This window comes from Vanacampus margaritifer, chromosome 14, assembly GCF_051991255.1.
Source record: "Vanacampus margaritifer isolate UIUO_Vmar chromosome 14, RoL_Vmar_1.0, whole genome shotgun sequence".
NCBI lineage: Eukaryota > Metazoa > Chordata > Actinopteri > Syngnathiformes > Syngnathidae > Vanacampus > Vanacampus margaritifer.
This window is the reverse complement of record NC_135445.1, coordinates 13938082-13956986: the sequence shown is the minus strand read 5'-3', so window position 1 is coordinate 13956986 and position 18905 is coordinate 13938082. Positions and strand designations below refer to the sequence as shown.

General features: G+C 36.4%; 2 protein-coding genes across 8 annotated transcripts; one reads left to right on the top strand and one right to left on the bottom strand.

Annotated features, from left to right (window-relative positions):
• Positions 1 to 24: 24 nt before the first annotated feature.
• Positions 25 to 9436, bottom strand: LOC144033972 (plasminogen receptor (KT)-like). Of its 2 annotated transcripts, XM_077542421.1 has the most exons (5): positions 9267 to 9436; positions 8819 to 8923; positions 3529 to 3659; positions 3143 to 3252; positions 2402 to 2819 (listed from the first exon to the last, which is right to left on the bottom strand). In XM_077542421.1, exons 2-5 carry the CDS (start codon positions 8897 to 8899, stop codon positions 2689 to 2691), a joined length of 453 nt encoding a protein of 150 aa, XP_077398547.1. In that variant the 5' UTR covers positions 8900 to 8923; positions 9267 to 9436; the 3' UTR covers positions 2402 to 2688. The 2 variants fall into 2 exon arrangements, with proteins under 2 accessions (XP_077398545.1, XP_077398547.1); XM_077542419.1 differs by lacking the exons at positions 3143 to 3252; positions 9267 to 9436 and adding an exon at positions 25 to 343 and having other exon boundaries at positions 1362 to 2819; positions 8819 to 8832.
• On the top strand, positions 8716 to 18905 carry LOC144033971 (programmed cell death 1 ligand 1-like). 6 transcript variants are annotated; one of them, XM_077542414.1, is made up of 8 exons: positions 8716 to 8938; positions 10643 to 10703; positions 10792 to 11057; positions 11199 to 11295; positions 12889 to 13155; positions 14053 to 14176; positions 14825 to 14883; positions 15005 to 18905. In XM_077542414.1, exons 2-8 carry the CDS (start codon positions 10649 to 10651, stop codon positions 15169 to 15171), a joined length of 1035 nt encoding a protein of 344 aa, XP_077398540.1. In that variant the 5' UTR covers positions 8716 to 8938; positions 10643 to 10648; the 3' UTR covers positions 15172 to 18905. The 6 variants fall into 6 exon arrangements, with proteins under 6 accessions (XP_077398540.1, XP_077398541.1, XP_077398539.1 ...); XM_077542415.1 differs by lacking the exon at positions 8716 to 8938 and adding an exon at positions 9679 to 9743; XM_077542413.1 differs by lacking the exon at positions 8716 to 8938 and adding an exon at positions 9686 to 9748.

The following is an 18905-nucleotide window of genomic DNA, read 5'->3' as shown; positions in this document are numbered from 1 at the left end:
AATAATTTCTCGTGAGTTATTTACATGACACCTCAACACAAGCGTCCTATATCATTCTTAGTGCATCCTTCACTGCAGCAAACACCCGCTACACCTTGCGAAAAATGCCTCCTCCTCCTCCTCCCGCTGTTTCCGGGCCACCCTCCTTTAGCCAGCAGCGCCAAAACGCCGGATGACTCCAGCTGGTCGCTCTTGATTGGAGCCGCGTGAAGGGTTAATCCGCCCGCCAAAGAATTAGAAGAAAAGGTGGAGGCGGTATGCTGAGGAAGACGGTTGCGTTTGTGGGAGGTGGACTGCTCGCTGTTTCTTGCGACAACACTGTGGGGACTCCATTGGAAGGATTCTGGAGAAAAAGCGATCATGTCGTTAACATCATTTGATTTGTCATTACAGTACAGGTTGGAATATGAATCAAAGTTGATAGTGTTGGAGGGACTTATCTATGATGCTCCAAAAAAAACAACTGTACCTACATATTGTTAGCCTAATAGTAATAATACGGTAATTCATTTTTAACTTAATGGCGTAAAAAAAGAAAAGAAAATAAATGCCACTGTGCTTGCTAAAAATATTTTTTATTCATATATGTGTAGATGATTATCCATGTCATGGCAATCTGCAAATGTTGAATTGAGGCAACTGGACTCTATTTGGAAAAAATATTTACATATTTATTAATGTATTTAAATATTTCCATTTCTATTTGCTGAATTGTGTTATTTAGCTAACAAAATAACATCAGAGAAAGAGAGTTGTAATATTTTAAATAAAAGTCAACTCTGTGAGTTTGCTGCACGCTTTGAATGGGCGAAATAGCGCCATCTGGTGGACTAATAAAAAATGATAAGAAAAAAATATATATATATATATCCTCAGCCGATTTCCACCGTTATTAAACACAGCCCACATGTCTTAAAAATAAAATGTTAATGGCACAAAATGTTCTTTACAGGTTTAACGTGTTTTTGAGTACCTCATTTTGTACATTAGAAATGAGAGCTACATACAGTAAGACTATACAAATACAGTATCTTGAGCAGTTGGAGATACATTACATACAATACATATTTAGCTTAACTTTTGTAAATAAGTGCCCACATGTTGGGTTAAGTTGGTGAAATTGTCTTTTAAAGAAACATTTTGATCTTTTAAAAACTGCACTCTGTCCAACGAAAAGCCTTGTTGCATTTTGTATTATTTACAAACACAAAAATTCTAAATAAAAACACATGTATTTGTAATTTTGAATTTGGAGTAGACATGAGTGAATACATAAGTTTCAATGGTTTACATCATTTAGAGAAAAAAAAATATTTGAAAGTAAAAAGTACTAACAAATGATGAACACCAGGTCCACTCACCGCGGTCTGCGTCCACCAGTCGCTTCCAGCGGGAGCCTCCGCAGGTGAAAATGACGGCTCGTATGAACTCCCTCCCGCACAGCTTGACTCCGTAGTCCCTGGGCAGGAAGAGTCTGCTGATGGCTTGAGCCTGCACATCGCCGCTGCACGCTCCCAGCGCCAACACCAACGCGCACACCACGGGTCCCGAAAACATGCTCCTCGACACTTTCAGCTGTGAGCGCGGCCAATTTCTCGCCTAATGGAGCTTGACTGGTTTCCTTGGGAGTGGACTACATCTTTTATAGTTCTCTCCTTAACTTGCGGAGTGGACCGAGAAGATCCCTCCCTCTCTTGAACGCACACGCGTCATTTGGATGGACGACAATGACGTGCTAGGGTTTGTTGTTTCTTTCTTTTATTACAAGCCTGAGTTATGAATACTTGAGTTCAAGTGGCGTTGGTTAGCGTTAGGTCTCGCTTCTGTGTCGGCAATCAAGTCGCACAAACACCTGGGAGGCACACTTGGCAATGTTATCATGATGACTCATTGTGTGATGTTAAATTTGGGATTTATGAAGAATAATGTTGACATGCAAGTTTTCACTAAAGAGACATTTGCCTAAAAAGAAACAAATATTTTCTGTACATGTTTTTTTTTTTTTTTAAATTATTATTATTTCTCCTGTATCTGTAAACGATTCAAGATTCTGCTGGAGTGGAAGTTTAAGGGGTCATCCGGCCGGCACGCTTTTTCAATTAAATCCATATGTTTTGGTGACATCAGTAACTAACTAACTTTAATCTGCACCCTCACCCCCTTCCCATACCTTGGTGGGAAATGTGTCCATTCAAAAATCATTGTACATACATTGCCAAATGTTTCCAAAAACGGCCCTCAATTGGTGACAAGGTTTGGAAAATGGATTTAAATGGACAGCGCTAACCAAACATCAAAGGATTAGCATCTCCATGTCTGACTTCAATAAGGAAAAATATGGAATGGAGTCTAACAAAGCTTCGCTTAAATGTCTAAAAACAGAGACTAATCACCACTAAAATTCTTTGTTCATCCCAATCAAGTGTCTCTTTAATAAAGTTGATCAGCACCAAGCACGTTTGAAATGTGTTCTTCAATACAGGCTAAACTTAAGCACTTGGGTTATTTGTTGTTGCAAATATCATTTTCGTCGATGAATATCTTCTTCCAAAAAGTAACATTCCATAAACCACATGACCCGCGAGCATTAAAAAGCATTTGTCATTTCCCCACCAACTGCAGTAGGCAACGATATGACAAGCGCAAATGGACGGTTTTACCATTCAATTGTCTTTTCGGAAGGCGATGTTAATCTTTCTCCAAGAAGGAGGCCAGGCTGCTTTTAGCGCGCCGGGCCTTCTCGATGCTGTCGAAGGTCGGAGTCCCGTGCGGCAAGTCCAGACGGTCATTTTCAGACGCCATGATACACTCGGCCTCCCCTAAGAAGCAATGGGAGAGCAGAATTGATTTTTTGGGGGATAAAGAACGTTCTCATATTTTGGCCTAAAGTAAAAAATAAATAAATAATCAACCTGGATAATAAATTAAAAAAAAAAAAAAATCCTACTTCCGGGCTAAAATAGAAATTAAAAATATATACTATTCATTACATTATAATTATATGTTTTTTTTTGCCCTTTAGGGCCCAAATATTTACATCACTACAGTTTTGAACTAAAGCTAGAAATGTTACAGTATATCAAGAGTCAGATTTATAATAATAATATCCTAATATAATAATATCTTTAGCTAATAGCCATACCTCGAATTCGATGTATAAGTGTCCCATAGGCGTTGTCCATCTGATAGGCAAATATGAAGCCGAGTGGCAAAATGGGGGCCAACAGGGCTGGTTTCTTTCTTTTTAGGGCTCTGGATTAAACAAACAAAAAAAAACATTTGAATATTTTCAATTGTTATTGTTTGTTTAAATAAAGTTGGCACCAGCGACTGTATACGATTTGTGGCCTGCCGGACCGTCTGCTGCTACGGCTGAGAAAAGCTAACGAGTCGTAAAAGTGACATTTTTGGGACCGTATGATTGCTGCAGCAGCAAAAGGCCACTAGACAAAATGTTGTGAAAAAACACACGCACGCACGCACGCACGCACAGTCCGGATGCGAGTCTCTACGAGGCGTGAAACTCACCCAACGGTGAGGCCGGTGGAGGCGACTGCGACGAATGTTGCGAAGTACTTGATGAACTCTCTGGACCAGGCGATCTGCATTGCCATCTGTCGCTCCCTCATCTGGTTCTGCATCATCATCTGACGCTCCAGCTGGAGAAACGCACACAAGATGGAATTTAGCATGCATATGCGTTTGTTCCGTTAATTTTTTTTTAATAATCTAATATTGACATACAATGACGTATGAAAGAAACAGGCATGATTGTAATGTTTATTGAAAATTATTATGTTTTTATGACGCCAATTAGAGTCCAATCGTAATCAGCTCTTCTTTCTACATCTTATCAGTGGAATCTTGTGCTAAAATTTGAAGGGAAAAAATTGGCGCGCAAAATAAAAAATAAAAAACTGACTGTGATTTTTGAATCAGCACGCCAATTTTAATCAGGATAAAAATCCAACTGCTGTGGTGTCCTTGAGCAAGACACCGATAGGCCCGAACTGCTTAGGTAGCCACCAGTGTGTGTTTGCGGTGTCCACTACTGGGTCAGGTCAAATGCAGAGGTCAAACGTCATCTGCGTGTGTGTACATGACAAATAATGATGAATCTTGTGCAGAGGGCAATTTCCCTCCAGAACCAATAGATGGAGCTATTCTCTTTTTCAATAACTACAGTGCCAGTCAAAAATGGGTCACACTTTATTTTGGGGTTGTCAAGTAACAAGATATACATCCCAGAACATTTCAAATGTTAAATATTTAGTTCGATTTTATACTTAAAAAAAACTGAATTGATATTTTCTTAAAGGCTTAAAATGATAAAGATGCTAAATATGAAATAAGCATTGAAACTTATGAATATGAATATGCAGGGCCACCACTACATGACTCGTGTTTATCCGAGTGGTCAGTAGGCAAATATGGTCTTTGTGATCCAAACATCAGCCTCCTATTGTGACCGACCCCATGTGGACTGCTATGAAACAATGGCCCCGAGTCAAAACGCTTCACTTGCAATTACGTCAGAGGTGAGCTAAAATACGATAAAGCTGTACTTGAGCTAATTAACACAATCAAGTCGAAGACTTCCATTCTCCAGAAGCGTGCGCTTTTGATTTCTTGTGGGCTTCAACCACTGGCGGGCGGCAAATGTTCAATGAACCACCAATTATAATTTTACGATGAATAGTACACGCCCACCCACCCCCCCCACCCCCTCTCTCGCATTATGCTGCCAGACTTGGGAGCAGAAAAATGTGTCAATTTAGCCTAATAAAAAGACAATGTTTTATACACCCCTAGCAAGCTATTATCTACTTTTTAGTAAAAAAAAGAATGTCATTTGAACATTGTTGAACAAACTAAATAAGCAGATATCCGATGTGATATTTGATGACGTCAGTGACAAGAAAAGCACACAAAAAAAAAAAGCGTTGGAAAATATGACACGTAAACGAGCTCTAAAGCTGGAAAAATCCAGAGAAAACCATTGACATTTCTTGAAGGGCTGCAAATACATGTCACACTTACTTGATCATGACACGCAATATGGGGAAGTCAACCTTAAACATTTCTTGACAATAATATGTTATATGTGACCTCACTAGTCTAAACATGACATTCTGATGAATATTACATTTGTGGAATATGAGTTTTTTTTTTATCCACCTCAGGGGGGCGGCCATTTTGCCACTTGCTGTCGACTGAAGATGACATCACAGTCGGTCAGCGCTCAGGCAACGACCAATCACAGCTCACCTGTTTTCTGAAGCTGAGAAACTGTGATGTCATTTTTAGTCGACAGCAAGTGGCAAAATGGCCACCTCATGATATAGATAAAAACTGCTGGATTGATGGAAAATCAATTCATAAAACCATGAATCGATACTTTTAAACTTGTTCAGTTTCCCAAGAGAAGCCCAGGGATTTTGCCAGTTTATTTACATCGTGTTGTGGTTGCAATCGATTTCAATGATTATTTTTTGTTTTGATCAGGTCTTGTTCAATAAAACATACATCATTAATATAACTGGATTGGATTCAATTCTAAATGTAAATATTCACCTTTTTTCTCTCCATACTATTGCGCCAATTAAGAGCAAGAAGTTTCAATTTGCAGCATTGATACTTCTGAGTATGTCTTCCATATAAAAGTAAAATTGGTACAGCATGAAATCCTTAACTGAACCGAAAATGTTAATCGTGAATCGAAGCCTTCTGAATCGAATCGATTTTTCTGATCTGAATCGATACCCAGCCCTAATACTTTGTTAAAAAAATAAAAAAAAAAGTTCAATAAACTTTAAGCAGCAAGTTTTCAGTTGGCTGGCTGTTTTACTTTTTTTTTTTTTATATATAAATTTGTTTGACAGCAGCTCAGTGGCGAGCATGTTAACTCACTGTTGAGAGGTTCTGCATTTGAATCTACTGTATGGGTATTCTGGCTTGTCCCACACATTTCAAAAAACAAGAAGACACTAACTTGCCCAAGTTTGACAGTAAGGACGTCACAGTCGATTTAATTGCCACCCTCTCGAGTCAAATGATCGGCTGTAGTGTCAAATTCATTTTCATCATCATCATGAAAATCATATAAATTTATAAGCATCTTATCATACACAGCTACCAAATACACTTTATTGTTGTTATTATTATTTTTGCAACAAATTAAATCTGAAATCAGAAGCCACAAAAAAAAAGAGGGGCAACCAAAGATTAGCACTGCTGTTTTTCAATTAATTGGAGAGAAAACATGTAAAAAGTGAAGAGGAAAAAAATAATCACAATTTCGGTACAGCTTTTTAAGCCAAAATAAGAAGAACTGGAGTTGGGCGAGTACTGGTACCAGGTATCGATATAGAGCCGATACCAGGCCTTTTTTTCAAGGTATTGGTACTCACAACGGTGACCGATATTAGTAGATATTGAGGTATTAATTTCATGGAATTTTAAGATAAAATGTGACTTTGGGATATATAGGTCTTTGTGGGGGGAAAGTTTATGTATAAAAAGTACTGGTAACACCTATGAATGTTATAAATAGCTCTTGTATCTAATCGTCATCTCTATTTGGTAAAAGTGAGTCACCCCAATGACGTGTTGAAACAGAGACGTCAGACATTCCGCTCATTCCAAACCAAAACCACAATTACATTCATACGAAACCAGTGGCATCTATCAAGCAAATGAGAATTTATGAATTGAATCCTAGTGGCCAGAGTTCAATTTTCCCGCTGGGCTGATGGGAGAAAATGAAGGAACAAATAACACAACAATCTGTTTTAGTGCACATATGTCACTGCGTTACAGGGTTAACACCTGCGTTTTAGCTTGCAGCCATCAATAATCACAGTAAATGGCGCGACAAAAGGAAATGCTTTCATCTAGATAAAAACAAATATTAAAAATTTAAAAAAGTAATAACAAAGTCACGGCACAAATATTTGTCATCTAAAAGTGGCTCCAGTAAAAATACATCAATACTTCTTCTTCTCTATGCTGGCAACTGTCTAAACATAACTTTAATGACTTCCAATATGTCATGGAAAATAATTTGCTAATCCAAACAGTGGGCAACATCTAAAAATAGCGTAATAACTTTCACCATGTCATGATGATTCACCAAAAGGGAATTACTATTTGATAAGGTATTTCCACAACTACGTCAGACTAATTAAGGGAGGTATTCCCCAAACATGCTGACATGGCAGACTAGTTGCTGAGTCATCATGAGGTGTGCTACATGAAATCTGAAAACTATGATAGCAAAACCCTTCATCAAGAGCATTTCAAAATAAGAGATGCACTGAAAATTCCGTCAAAGAGTTTTGCAACATTTTTAGCATTTTTTGGGCCAATACCAAAACTGTTACTGAGGGTAAATTAAAATAATAATAATAATAATAATAATCTATTCGGCATCTAATTGAAAAAGATGAATGAATGAAGTTTCCTTTGATTTGAAGCAATTATTACTTTTTTCTTTACTTTTTCCTTCACACACTTTAACAAGTGAAAATTATTCAACAATCACGTTTGTTTCAAATACTCCCCCTATCGCTCTCATCAATGGTCCAGCCCATTTTCCTACTGCACGTCTGCAGACCTGATTCAGAAAAAACTAACTGAGAAAGTGGTAGCTGCAATTTCTTCAGGATTGCGGACGACATTATGAACCTTGGAAAAACATTTTCAAAACTGGATGACCAATTGAAACGGGATGTATTAAATAAAAGAAGACCAACCAACACTGGAGATGAAAGATCAGCTTCAAATATCAGGTCAAAAAATACCACTTTACCAATTTTTCATGTCAGGCTAGTAATTAAATGGCAAATATGCTATGCTGTTTGCTCTGTTATTATGCATGACTGCTCTAGTCTACAAAAATCTTTCAGCAGTTGCACTTGTTCTGAATGCACTTTGTTGTAGTAGTAGTCCTAAATAAAAAATTATGAGAGAACATATCCAATTTTACTCTTTCAGAAGGCCAGGCAGCTTTGGGCCTACATGACTGGGATCAAGTGAAACATTTAATTTTGTGTTTTAGAAGGTGCTTTTTTTAATGTTAATTCTTAACAAATATTTTTCTTAATTTCATTTCATTTCACTTCATTTATGCAATTACTGTAACAGCGCAGTCCAGTGTAGTCATCAACTTTTTTGTTATATTTTGATTTGGTGGTGTGCCGGGAGAATTTTTAGAATGTGTCTTGGTTCAATAACGTTTGCAAAACATTTTGGAAAATAGGCGTGGTAACAGTGACCTGGAAATTTCCTTAACCAAACGTCATATTTTTCCATAGTTGTGTAGAAACCTTTTATATTGGCTCTGAGCATGGAAAAAGATGGTTGGTTTGTTTGTATAGTAGACCGAAAGTGTCAAAATTCAATAAAGACAAACGTAATTTTGAAATAAATATCCTTTAGCTAAATAACAGGCAATTATGTAATGTGGCCATTAAATTGTAAAATGTGTTAGTATTATTTAATATGTATGAAAAAGTATGACGTTGTTAAAATAATCATTATGAAATATTTAATCAAAATAAAATATTTGTTACATATTAAAGAATAGCATGAACACTTTTCATAATAATACTAACACATTTTACAATTTAATGGCCACATTACATAATTGCCTGTTATTTATCTAAAGGATATTTATTTGAAAATGACGTTTTTATTTATTGAATTTTGACACTTTCGGGCTTCCATATGTTCGAGCTTGATTGACTAGCACAACATTTTGTTCAGTACAAAGAATGTTTTCGTCTGTTCAAATTGCCTTAGTAACTCGTGGATTTACCTGCAGCCTGGAATTGTGCAGCATGAACTCTTGCTGCTTTTTCAAGTTTGCATCCATGGTCTTGGAGAGAAGAAAGCCCATCGTGGCGATGTTACCGCTGACCGGCTGGAAAGCCAAAAGGTAAAAAGAAAGAAATGCAAAAACACCTGTTTACCTGCCCATTTAACGCACTTACTCAAAACACTACCTTATAACACCGGAATTAACAATCTGAGTTTTCTCTCTCGCCCCTTGAGTTATCTGAATTTGACATTCTTTCTTTTTTCATTTCAAAGACCCGAAAACAAAAAAGATATGTTTAACTTCCGAGCGACTTTCCAAGAGTTAGCCGACTGGCTAACCGTACACACATATTGATAATATTTAAAAACGTGAGCAGTCAAACACGCGTCGCCTCAAAACAGCTTCTATTTCGACCTTGGAATGATATTTGTGAAAATGTACGTACCGGAAAATGAGAGAAATTGTTTGCTATTAAGGTGACTCCTGTACGGCTTTCCTCATTGCGTCAATACATGAAAATATTTAGCGACATTTACAACAGCAAACTTCCGGGTTTAACAGGTCTCATTTCTCAAGTTCAAGTAGTGAGCAAACACTGCATTTCCGCTTAGTCTTTCAAAAATAAAACAACCCTTATACATTTTTCACATTAGAGTTGCTGTGTGCATGTTTTTGAGATGTACAACTTTATTCTTATAAATTTGTAAGTTTTATTTGGAAAACAAAAAGATATACACAGAGTGCTGGCGCGCCAGTGTTGTTCGTCCCATCACTAAGCAACGCGCGTTCCGAAGATTCGGGCGTGGCCACAAGCGTAATCAACACATGCCTCGATGCGAAATTTCAGCACACGCATTTGCGCCTTGGCACAAAAAGGCCACTTCACGCTTGAAAACTTGACATTCTCACCACACAAGCTCCGGTAAGGTAAGAAAATGAATAATGGCTGAAGAGAATACACTTTTTAAATATGTAATGTATAAAGATATAAACTATATGCTGTATTTTTTTCCAAATATATATTTTCAATTCATTATAATTTTCATATTGCTGTTCAGTGAAAAATAAGATTTGACACCTATACAGTTTGAGAGCTTTTAAATTTTCTTCAAAAGTTTTTAAGTAAATGTAGTTTGGGTATGACTGATTGTTTACATTTCTAATGTTTCCTCTTTGCTTCTCTTGGAATTGCCTGAACTTTCAAATCATCCAATTATCTACACTTTAGAATTACTGTTATTATTTAGTTGTTACGATACGATACGATACGATATACTTTTATTTTCCCCGTGGGGAACTTTTTCCTGGACTCCGTCCAGCTGCAGTTTACAGTAAGGAAAAAACAACAGAATAGAAAGAGATAAAATCAAAATTAAATAAGAAGTGCAGCAGTAGTATACAGTAAGAAAAACAACAGAATAGAGAGAGTAAATTAAAATAAATAAGAAGTGCAGCAATAAGTAGAAGTCTTCACAGAAGTATACATGTGTAGAGAAGTACATACATGAGGACTGTACACACCCATATACACACACACTCCTATATATATTGCACCACTTAGTTAATGTCGGTTATTAAGCAGTTTGATGGATGTCGGCAGGAATGAGTTCTTGTAGCGGTTCAGCCTGGTTCTGGGGGCCCTGAATCTCCTGCCGGAAGATACAGATACCTGTATGAACCCATGTTGTTTTTAAGTCCAAAAATCTAGGTCAAGTAAATTTTCTGAACCGCTTATCCTCACTAGTTTCAAAGGTGTGCTGGAACCAATCAGGTAAATTATTTTTTGAATGAAATGCCTGTTCTCTTCTCTTTCTCCCACAGTTTCAAATGAAGTGGTCTATTGTCTTTATTTTGCAATTCATGTTCCAGACATTTCTCCAAGGTATTTAACGTTTAAAGACAGCACTATTATTAACACACTTTAATTCTATAGCAGACCTTTTAAAACTTGGCTTTGGCCTACTTTACAGCAGTCTCGTTAACTGCGCATGTGGAGCGGGACTCATATAGTGCCGAGTTGGGAGGTGACGTGGTAATGGGTTGCCGGTTCTACCCTTTGTCACCATATCCCCATAAGGACTTTACGGTGACCTGGCACCAGATCTCGCCGGCTCCATATCGGGCCGTGTATCGGATGGATGGCGGGCAGGAGGAAGCTCCCTTCCAGCATCCGGACCTCAAGGGTCGCGCCAGGCTTCTCGCCGAGGAGATTAAAGACGGCTGGGCCAAGCTGCGGGTGAAGTTCTGATCTTACATGTTTTCATTTAATGAAAGACACTTTTTTAAAACTGTCATGTACTGAAGTATCAATATGAGTTTACATCACTAACTGGCAACACAGTTACTCAAAATGAATGTGTTTACTCTACGGTTACAGGTGTCAAGTCTTCGCATCAACGACACGGGGACTTACCAGTGTGTGGTGCAAACAACAAATGGGGCTGATTATAAGAAAATGACGTTATCTGTTACTGGTAAGCAACACCTCTTGATAGGTAACTTTCGCGCCAACTTGATATCAATATCAACAATTTCAATATCAGAAGGCGGCAAATTTGCCATTTGCTGTCGAGTGAAAATGACATCGCAGCTGCTCAAGTCTCAGGTTGGGCAGTGGGATGGAGGACCCAAATGCAGGGAGCAAAAGGAGCAAGGCGGGGATGTAGTCAAAAAGGGGATTTAATTGAGAAAAAGGCAAACAAGGTACTTGGCAAAAATAACAAAATCAACAAAGTCCAAAAACACAAGTCAGAGCAACAAACCAAACAGGAACATGGCTACACTGCCAAAACTAAAATCTTAAGTAAGATATAATTTCTTAAATTGAGCCTAAATTTGCTTATTTTGATTTGAGAAGTTATTTTTTACTTCAAATGAAATTGTCAGGAAAGATCATTGTGCTTATTTTAAGATACTTATTACTTAATTATCTTATTTGATCAAGCAGTCAAGTTATTCATGCGTAAAAAAAATACTAATGTATTTTAAGAAAATAGTTATATTTATTACAGCTTGAAAAAAGTCGACATGACTTGTTTTTAGTCTGAAAATACTATTTTCAAGACTGCAGTGGTTGATATGGGCCTAGTCTTATTTTTCAAAATCTTACACAAAAATTTAAGTAAAATTTTCTTGTTCTGTTGGCGGATAATTTTGCTTATTTGAAGTAAGTAAAACCTCAGTTCTAACGTGTTCTAATGATAAGTCCACTTTTGAGCTTTCTGGAATGAATTTCCAAGTTTAAGAGCGGCCTTCATCCTGCCCCACATACCGCTAGGTCAATGGCGACTACAGATTTGTTACCATGGCGACAATGGTCGTAGCTAGGGTACTGAACTGGCAGGCAAGCATCAAAAGCGTGGCAAAACAAACAACAACAAAACTCAACTCCCATTTAGACAAAATCATTTTCACTCATGGAGGCAGCACTTCACACACAAAACTGTAACATCTCCCTGCAATTAAGTGTGTGCCACTCAAGAAGGCACTAATGCTAATCCTTTATTTCAACAAAACTGAATGCAGCTCTGCTTACCTTTTTGCTTTGCCAAGATAGTTCACTCAAGATTTAAAATGGTCCAGGTGTTAATGTGAATGTGTTTGTCTTTATGGGCCTGTGGTTGGATGGTGACCAGTCCATGGTGCATCTCATCTCTCATCCAACATCAGTTGGAATCGGCTCCAGGTCAGGCAAGACCTTAATCAGGATAAGAGCTTGGATCACTTGTCTTTTCTGATGTTATTCATGCATCTGACAAAATTCAATGCAGCTCAGCTTACCTTTTGGGTTAGATTTATATTTCGGGGGTGTCACACCTGTGTTTCAGGCAGCTAGACTATGGCCATCACTTGAAAGTGGCTCTGGATCTTGAAGTCAGAGAAACTTGGTCTGGGGTAGTTCAGTAAATTTGTGTTACATTTTAGAAAAAGGCGCGTTAAAAAAAAAGTGAGTGTTTTAATTCCACATTGTGACGGGCATTCTTTAGGCCATTTGCATACAAGCCATTAAGTCATCAATTTCAAGACCATATCACATACCAACTGTGCGCTTTATCTCATTCTTGCAGCACCATACAAAACGATCACAAAATACATTTCCAAGTCGGAAAGTGAAGACGAGCTGGTGTTAAGCTGCCAGTCCGAGGGCTATCCGGTGACCACGGTGGTCTGGGAGGATGGCCACGGGCAAAATCTCAACGCCAGCACCGCTTTTGTGTCAACTGTGGACCACCTCTTCAGAATCATTACTCAGATACGGGTGGCATCATCGCAGAAAAACAACTACACTTGTCGCTTTGAAAGTAGCGACTCCTCTGCGACTTTTCTCATCCCAGGTGAGCATGAGCTTCATTCACACCTTTTAAACAAGGGGTTGACAGTTGTATGTCATTTTTTCCCCCGTGGGCTCAATTTCTTCCAATCTACATCTTAAATGCCAAACTAACTACAATAAAACTAACTACAGCTTAATATTATGCATGAGTATTTTGGTAGTACTGCAAGGCCGTACAGAAGAAAGAAGGTAGAATATACATTTGGAAATTGTGGTTTGAAACTTTATTACTCAAAAAGTGAGCTTTTTTTAAATTGTTTGTGTTACTCAATAAATGCTCTATATACTGTATAAACTAAAGTAAAACAAATAAAAAAATAAACTAAAATGAAGCATTAAAAAATAAAACTGATAAAACTAACAAAACCGCCATATTAAAACTAACTGAATGTAAAACAAAACAAAACAAGATTTGGTTATCTACAAGATGAACTTCCCAATAATAATTTCTTGTTAGGTAGAATCAAGCCATTTTTGTCTTTGGGATTTTCATTTTTTTCCTCATAGTCAATATTTCTAATAAACTAAATAATAATAATAATAAACCTGCCAAGCAAGTTTAGTAACATAAAAATAACCACTTAGAACAACAAGTGTAAAAATAAATTGCAATACCAAGCAATGAATTGATGACTGAATACTCGTACAACAAAGATAACAGAACTTGATAGCGTACAGTAAATACACAATGGGTTGAATTAAGTAGTTTTTCTGGAAATTCGATGGCATTTCCAAAATATCACTTGAGTCATAGCTCAGTATTGTTTTCCAATTTGCATATGGAAGTAAGAACCACGACAATTTCCATTGTGAACAATCACATGTTCACATCTTATGACAAATGATGAAATCACATACAATTTTTTTTTGTTTTTCCACTTGTTTTCCCCCTTTATAGATGAAACCCAGCTAAAGAAGGAAAACACAGACAATGTTGTTGTAATCCGTGTAGGATTTGGCACACTTATTGGAATAGCACTGATTGGCTTCATTGTAGTGCTAATTTTACTGTGCCAAAAAAGGTAATGGGAAAAAAACATCATCTGTCTATCTATCTGTCTGTCTATCGAATCTTTTTTCTGAGCAGGTAAAGGTGGAACTTCTCTGTTTGCTCATCTTTTATACAAAAAAAAGTGACTTCAAAGCTCATTTCATTAGCTGCTTTTCCACCAACAAGCCCAGGATCTTTGAGTTCTGTGTAAAGGGAGTTAGTTCTTGGTTGTAAAAGTTCCGCAGGGAATTTATAGTTTCCACAGCGTCTTAGAGTTCTCGGTAATTAATTCAAATGAGTTTGATGAGCCCAGCCATGTAAAAACACCCCCCCCCCCCCCCCACCAAAAAAAAAAAAAATTGACCAACCAATCAGCCTCGGTCAATGCGTATGGTGGATCAAAACGGCCAACATTCCAAATAAATAAATGACTAAATAAAAACAGATCTAAAAAAAAAAAAAACTAAAAAAAAAGTTGTTGTCGGTGGAAAAATTTGAATTTGACCAAGGTAAATTGAAAAGTTTTTCAAAAGTTCAGGTGGTGGAAAAGCCCCTATTATGTCTACATAAATTTTTGTGGACCAAAAACGAGAGATGCATTAAAGTCACTTTATTTTTTTCATTTTGAGTGTATGAAACCTCACCCATGATATTTATGTTACGTATTAATCTCCTATAGGTCTTTGCAAAAAAAAAGAAGAAATGCCTACAAAGAAACGATTACTATTTTGACTGAAGGTAACTGATTTTATCTATAGATTATATAATGAAAGTAAGGATGTACAACAAATTGTACAACCTTTACTCTGCAGATTATGTATTGCAGTCGATAATGGCAATTTGCTTTGGCTATCTTCAGATTGCAAGCATCACCAACAGGAAGAGTTTGAGGGTCTTCAGGCTCAACGAGGGCACCCTGGTGGTGGGAATATATCTGGCAAGAAGGGGAAATCTGGTTGTGACATTATAGCAAAGAGTTCAAGGTTCAAAAAGGCGATCTTTCCTGCACTGATAGATGTAAATTAACCATGATAATTGTTTTTACAATTCATACAAAGGAATCTCGAAAGTCGAATACTTCACAATTGCTGATGCGAATGTTGAAATATTAAGAAAACACCTTTACAAGATTTTGTGTTGCAACTATTCCAGCCAACAAATGAATTCTCATGACATTATTTCCAACATCATGTGAAGATTATTCGATTACAGAGATTCCATTGTATAACATAATTTATTTTTGAATTGTGTGGCTGGCCATGCAAAAAAAGGCTATAGAAATTAGCCGCGGTGTACCTCTGGGTTTGATTCTAGACCCGATGGTTTTGTACTGTTTTTGTTCATTCTTGAGTTAGTTTGCCCTAATGTTACACACACACACACACCTCACAATACATTTCAGAATATTTATGAAATGCTCTACTACTGTAATCCTGCATAATGTGTCAAAGGCAAAGAGCTGCACTAAGAAGTGACACTTCTTAGTGCAGCTCATACGCACATACATAATTTTTTTTAAAGGTAGGCTACTTTAATGCTTTGCCTTTCAGTTTAAAGTACAGACAATTACGTAAGATAATGTCAGTATTCACTTTCACATCACATTCACCATGAAACAGCTGAACTTTTTTTTGTTGTCATTCCGAAACACAGAAGTGTTTTAAGGAAATGATTGATTTCTGTTCGATGCACATTAGTTTTACAAGAAAGAAGAAGTGACACTAGGCATGTTCCCCGCAAGACAGTTCATTTGATTCAATGCATCTAATGCACCATTTTTAGAAAAAAAAAATGTGGACTGGTATGCTTTCGTGGTCTTAATGGAATGTTGTCCATCTGCAATTTTTATTCACATAATGAAATTGAGCCATTGTTCTCTCTTTGAGGAAGTTATCAAAAATAAGTTCCGATGGACATTCCCAGGTCTCAATTTCAATGGCCTATTGTGATAGGTTGTAGTTCCTGTTCATGATGACGACATCAATGCTAAGAGGAATTCTTATTAAAAAAAAATTTTTTTAAATCCATCACTTACAAGAATTAAGTTGTTGAAGTGGTACTTTTTAGGGTAAACTCCACATTCTCTAGAGATAAGAGAACTTGATAGAATTAACTCACACATATACAGTCACAACATAAAGATTTAAAAAAAAAAAAAAAATCATGAGGAAGAATGTTGTAACTACTTTTTAGTTTAGACATTTCATTTTATCATTAAGTCCAAATTTTTCAGTGCATTGATGAAAATTCTAAAAGAGCAACGCAAATTAAGTACCGGTAGTAATATTATGAAGAAAAGGTTTTAATTTTACAAGAACAATATTCACTAATTAAATAAAAAATATAATTAAATAAGGTCACTTTATTATAAGGAAAAATGTTGCAATTTTACAACAATGGAGTCTTCAAAAGTTCCGTCTTATTCCCACAGGGGATCACAATCCCGTGACAAAAAAAGGCAGACCTTTACAAGAATAACATTACAATATTATGATTAATAAAAAACAACAACAACAATCTTCTTTTCCTTTCATCTTGTCCTTTGGACTAACCACAGGCTCGTGCCATCCTTTTTTTTTTTTCTATCCAAGCCTATCTTCTGCATCCTCCTCCAGCTGCCATCATGTCTTCCCTCACTCTACCGCATCCTTATCACCCTTCTACTCGCTAGTCTCTCTTTCCTCTGGATGTGTCCAAACCATCTAAGCCACCCCCTCTCTTACTTTTCCCCCAAAACATCTCACCTTGGCTGTCCCTCAGATGAGCTCATTTCTAATCCTATATATCCTAGGGACTAGTGAATGATTGTGAATAAATAAATAAATAAATACATGAATTTCTAATCGTATGGGGTAGGGACTGGTGGATGATTATAAATAAATAAATAAATAAAACTGGTGAATGATTAAAAATAAATGAATAAATAAAAACAATAATCTTAGAATCATATCAGAAACGGCCCTTGATGTACAAACTACAATCATATTTGAATTCATTCCATTCATTCCGTTTTTACAAATTTCTTGCAAGGTTTAGTAATGTGTAGCTTGATTAAGCAGACTTTACTCGTCAGATAAAATGGAGAGAAGTAAAGCAGTATTTTAGTATTACACTCTTTAAAAATAAATTAATAAATGCAATAATTAATTAACTGTTAAAAACATATCACAGCATTTCGACTCACTTAGAGTCAGGTAAATAAACAAATGGGACCGTAAGCAAAGTTTTGTTCTTTTATCTGATAAACTTTATTCAAGCTACAATTACATATGATGTGGGCTTAAAAACAGTTTATTTTTATTTATTTTTCAGGAGCTAAAAAGGAATGGGATAAACGTCTAACCACAAAAATATAACATTTTAACTTATTTAATAAATATATATATATATTAGTAATTATGTTAAGTACTGTACTGAGATTTAACTGTAGTTTCAAAATTGCAATAGACAAAGTTTGAAATGTGTCGATGTGATGGTGACAGTCAAACCCTGAATGTGAAGTTTCTGGGGTGCAGTCATTACAGTCACTGGCCAAAAAGTAGCCATAGTAGTTTGAAAAATGCAAATTTTACGGATTGCATTTCAACTGGTTCCAATTAAGGAAGTCTGTATTTCCATGATCTTGCTATAAACATGGCGCGCGCGCCACCTGTTGGCGCAACAATGAAACAGCGATCCAGTAACATAAATTAATGAAGTACAAGAGCTTCAAAAGTAGATCATTAAAATCAACGAGATGAAATTCTAATTATACATATACATACATACTACACAAATCAAGCTCTGCATGTTTTACAGCAGTGCAGGTTGAATATTATTCCTAAACAATGTAACATTTGGTGCCAGTGATAATTTGGTACCTTAAAAAAATAATAATAATAATAAGTTGCTTCCATAAAACAGCTTCAATACAATTGCCGCCAAAAGTTTTACCTCTGAATTAGTTTTCAGTTAAATGCAAATAATTATCTCTCTCAGTTTTGTGATTGAGAAGTGTTGATTAAATGTTGCTTTAAAATATATATATATATATATTATTAAGTTGAAGTGAAACTCTGGTGTCATGAAAATAGATTTTGTCTCAACAGCAAATGAGTATACCTAACTAAATATTATAGGATTTAAATGAATAACTACTAAGGAAAATTCTAGATAACCACAAACAGCAATTTCTGTGTCAAATAGAGAAAATATATCTATGAAGCTATAAATTATCAAAATGTGAAATAAAAAATACTTACTCTTGAATCGCTACAGAAAATGGCGACTGCTGTTCACCTTCAAAGATCTTCTCACTGCCAGGTTGTTGCGCAGTTCGCACATATATACACACGTTAAGATGAACTCTGATTGTTTGAGCAAAAACTACAATATTGATTGGACCTGAAAACAAACTTAACATGAAACTATTTCCATTGTCAAAAAGCTATAGTATGATCTAGTGTACATAAAACAAACACACCAGGAGCATGCAATGGCATAAAACCACAACACCTCCAGAGGAAGTTGAAAGTGAATTGACGACCTTTTTCTGAAGTAGGGTAAACTGTATTTTCATGATATGCAAATGTGAGCAGTGCAGTCTTGATTCAGCAGAGCCATCCATATTTTTGTTGTTGCATGGCTCTGTCAATAATGTGAAATGTGCTACATGCATTTGAGTCATCTGTTTAATAAATGCAAAAGTGTGTGATTCTTAAATAAAGCCACTTGTGTTTGGTATTAAATCTTGAAATAAAATTATTTTTGATGAGACCTTT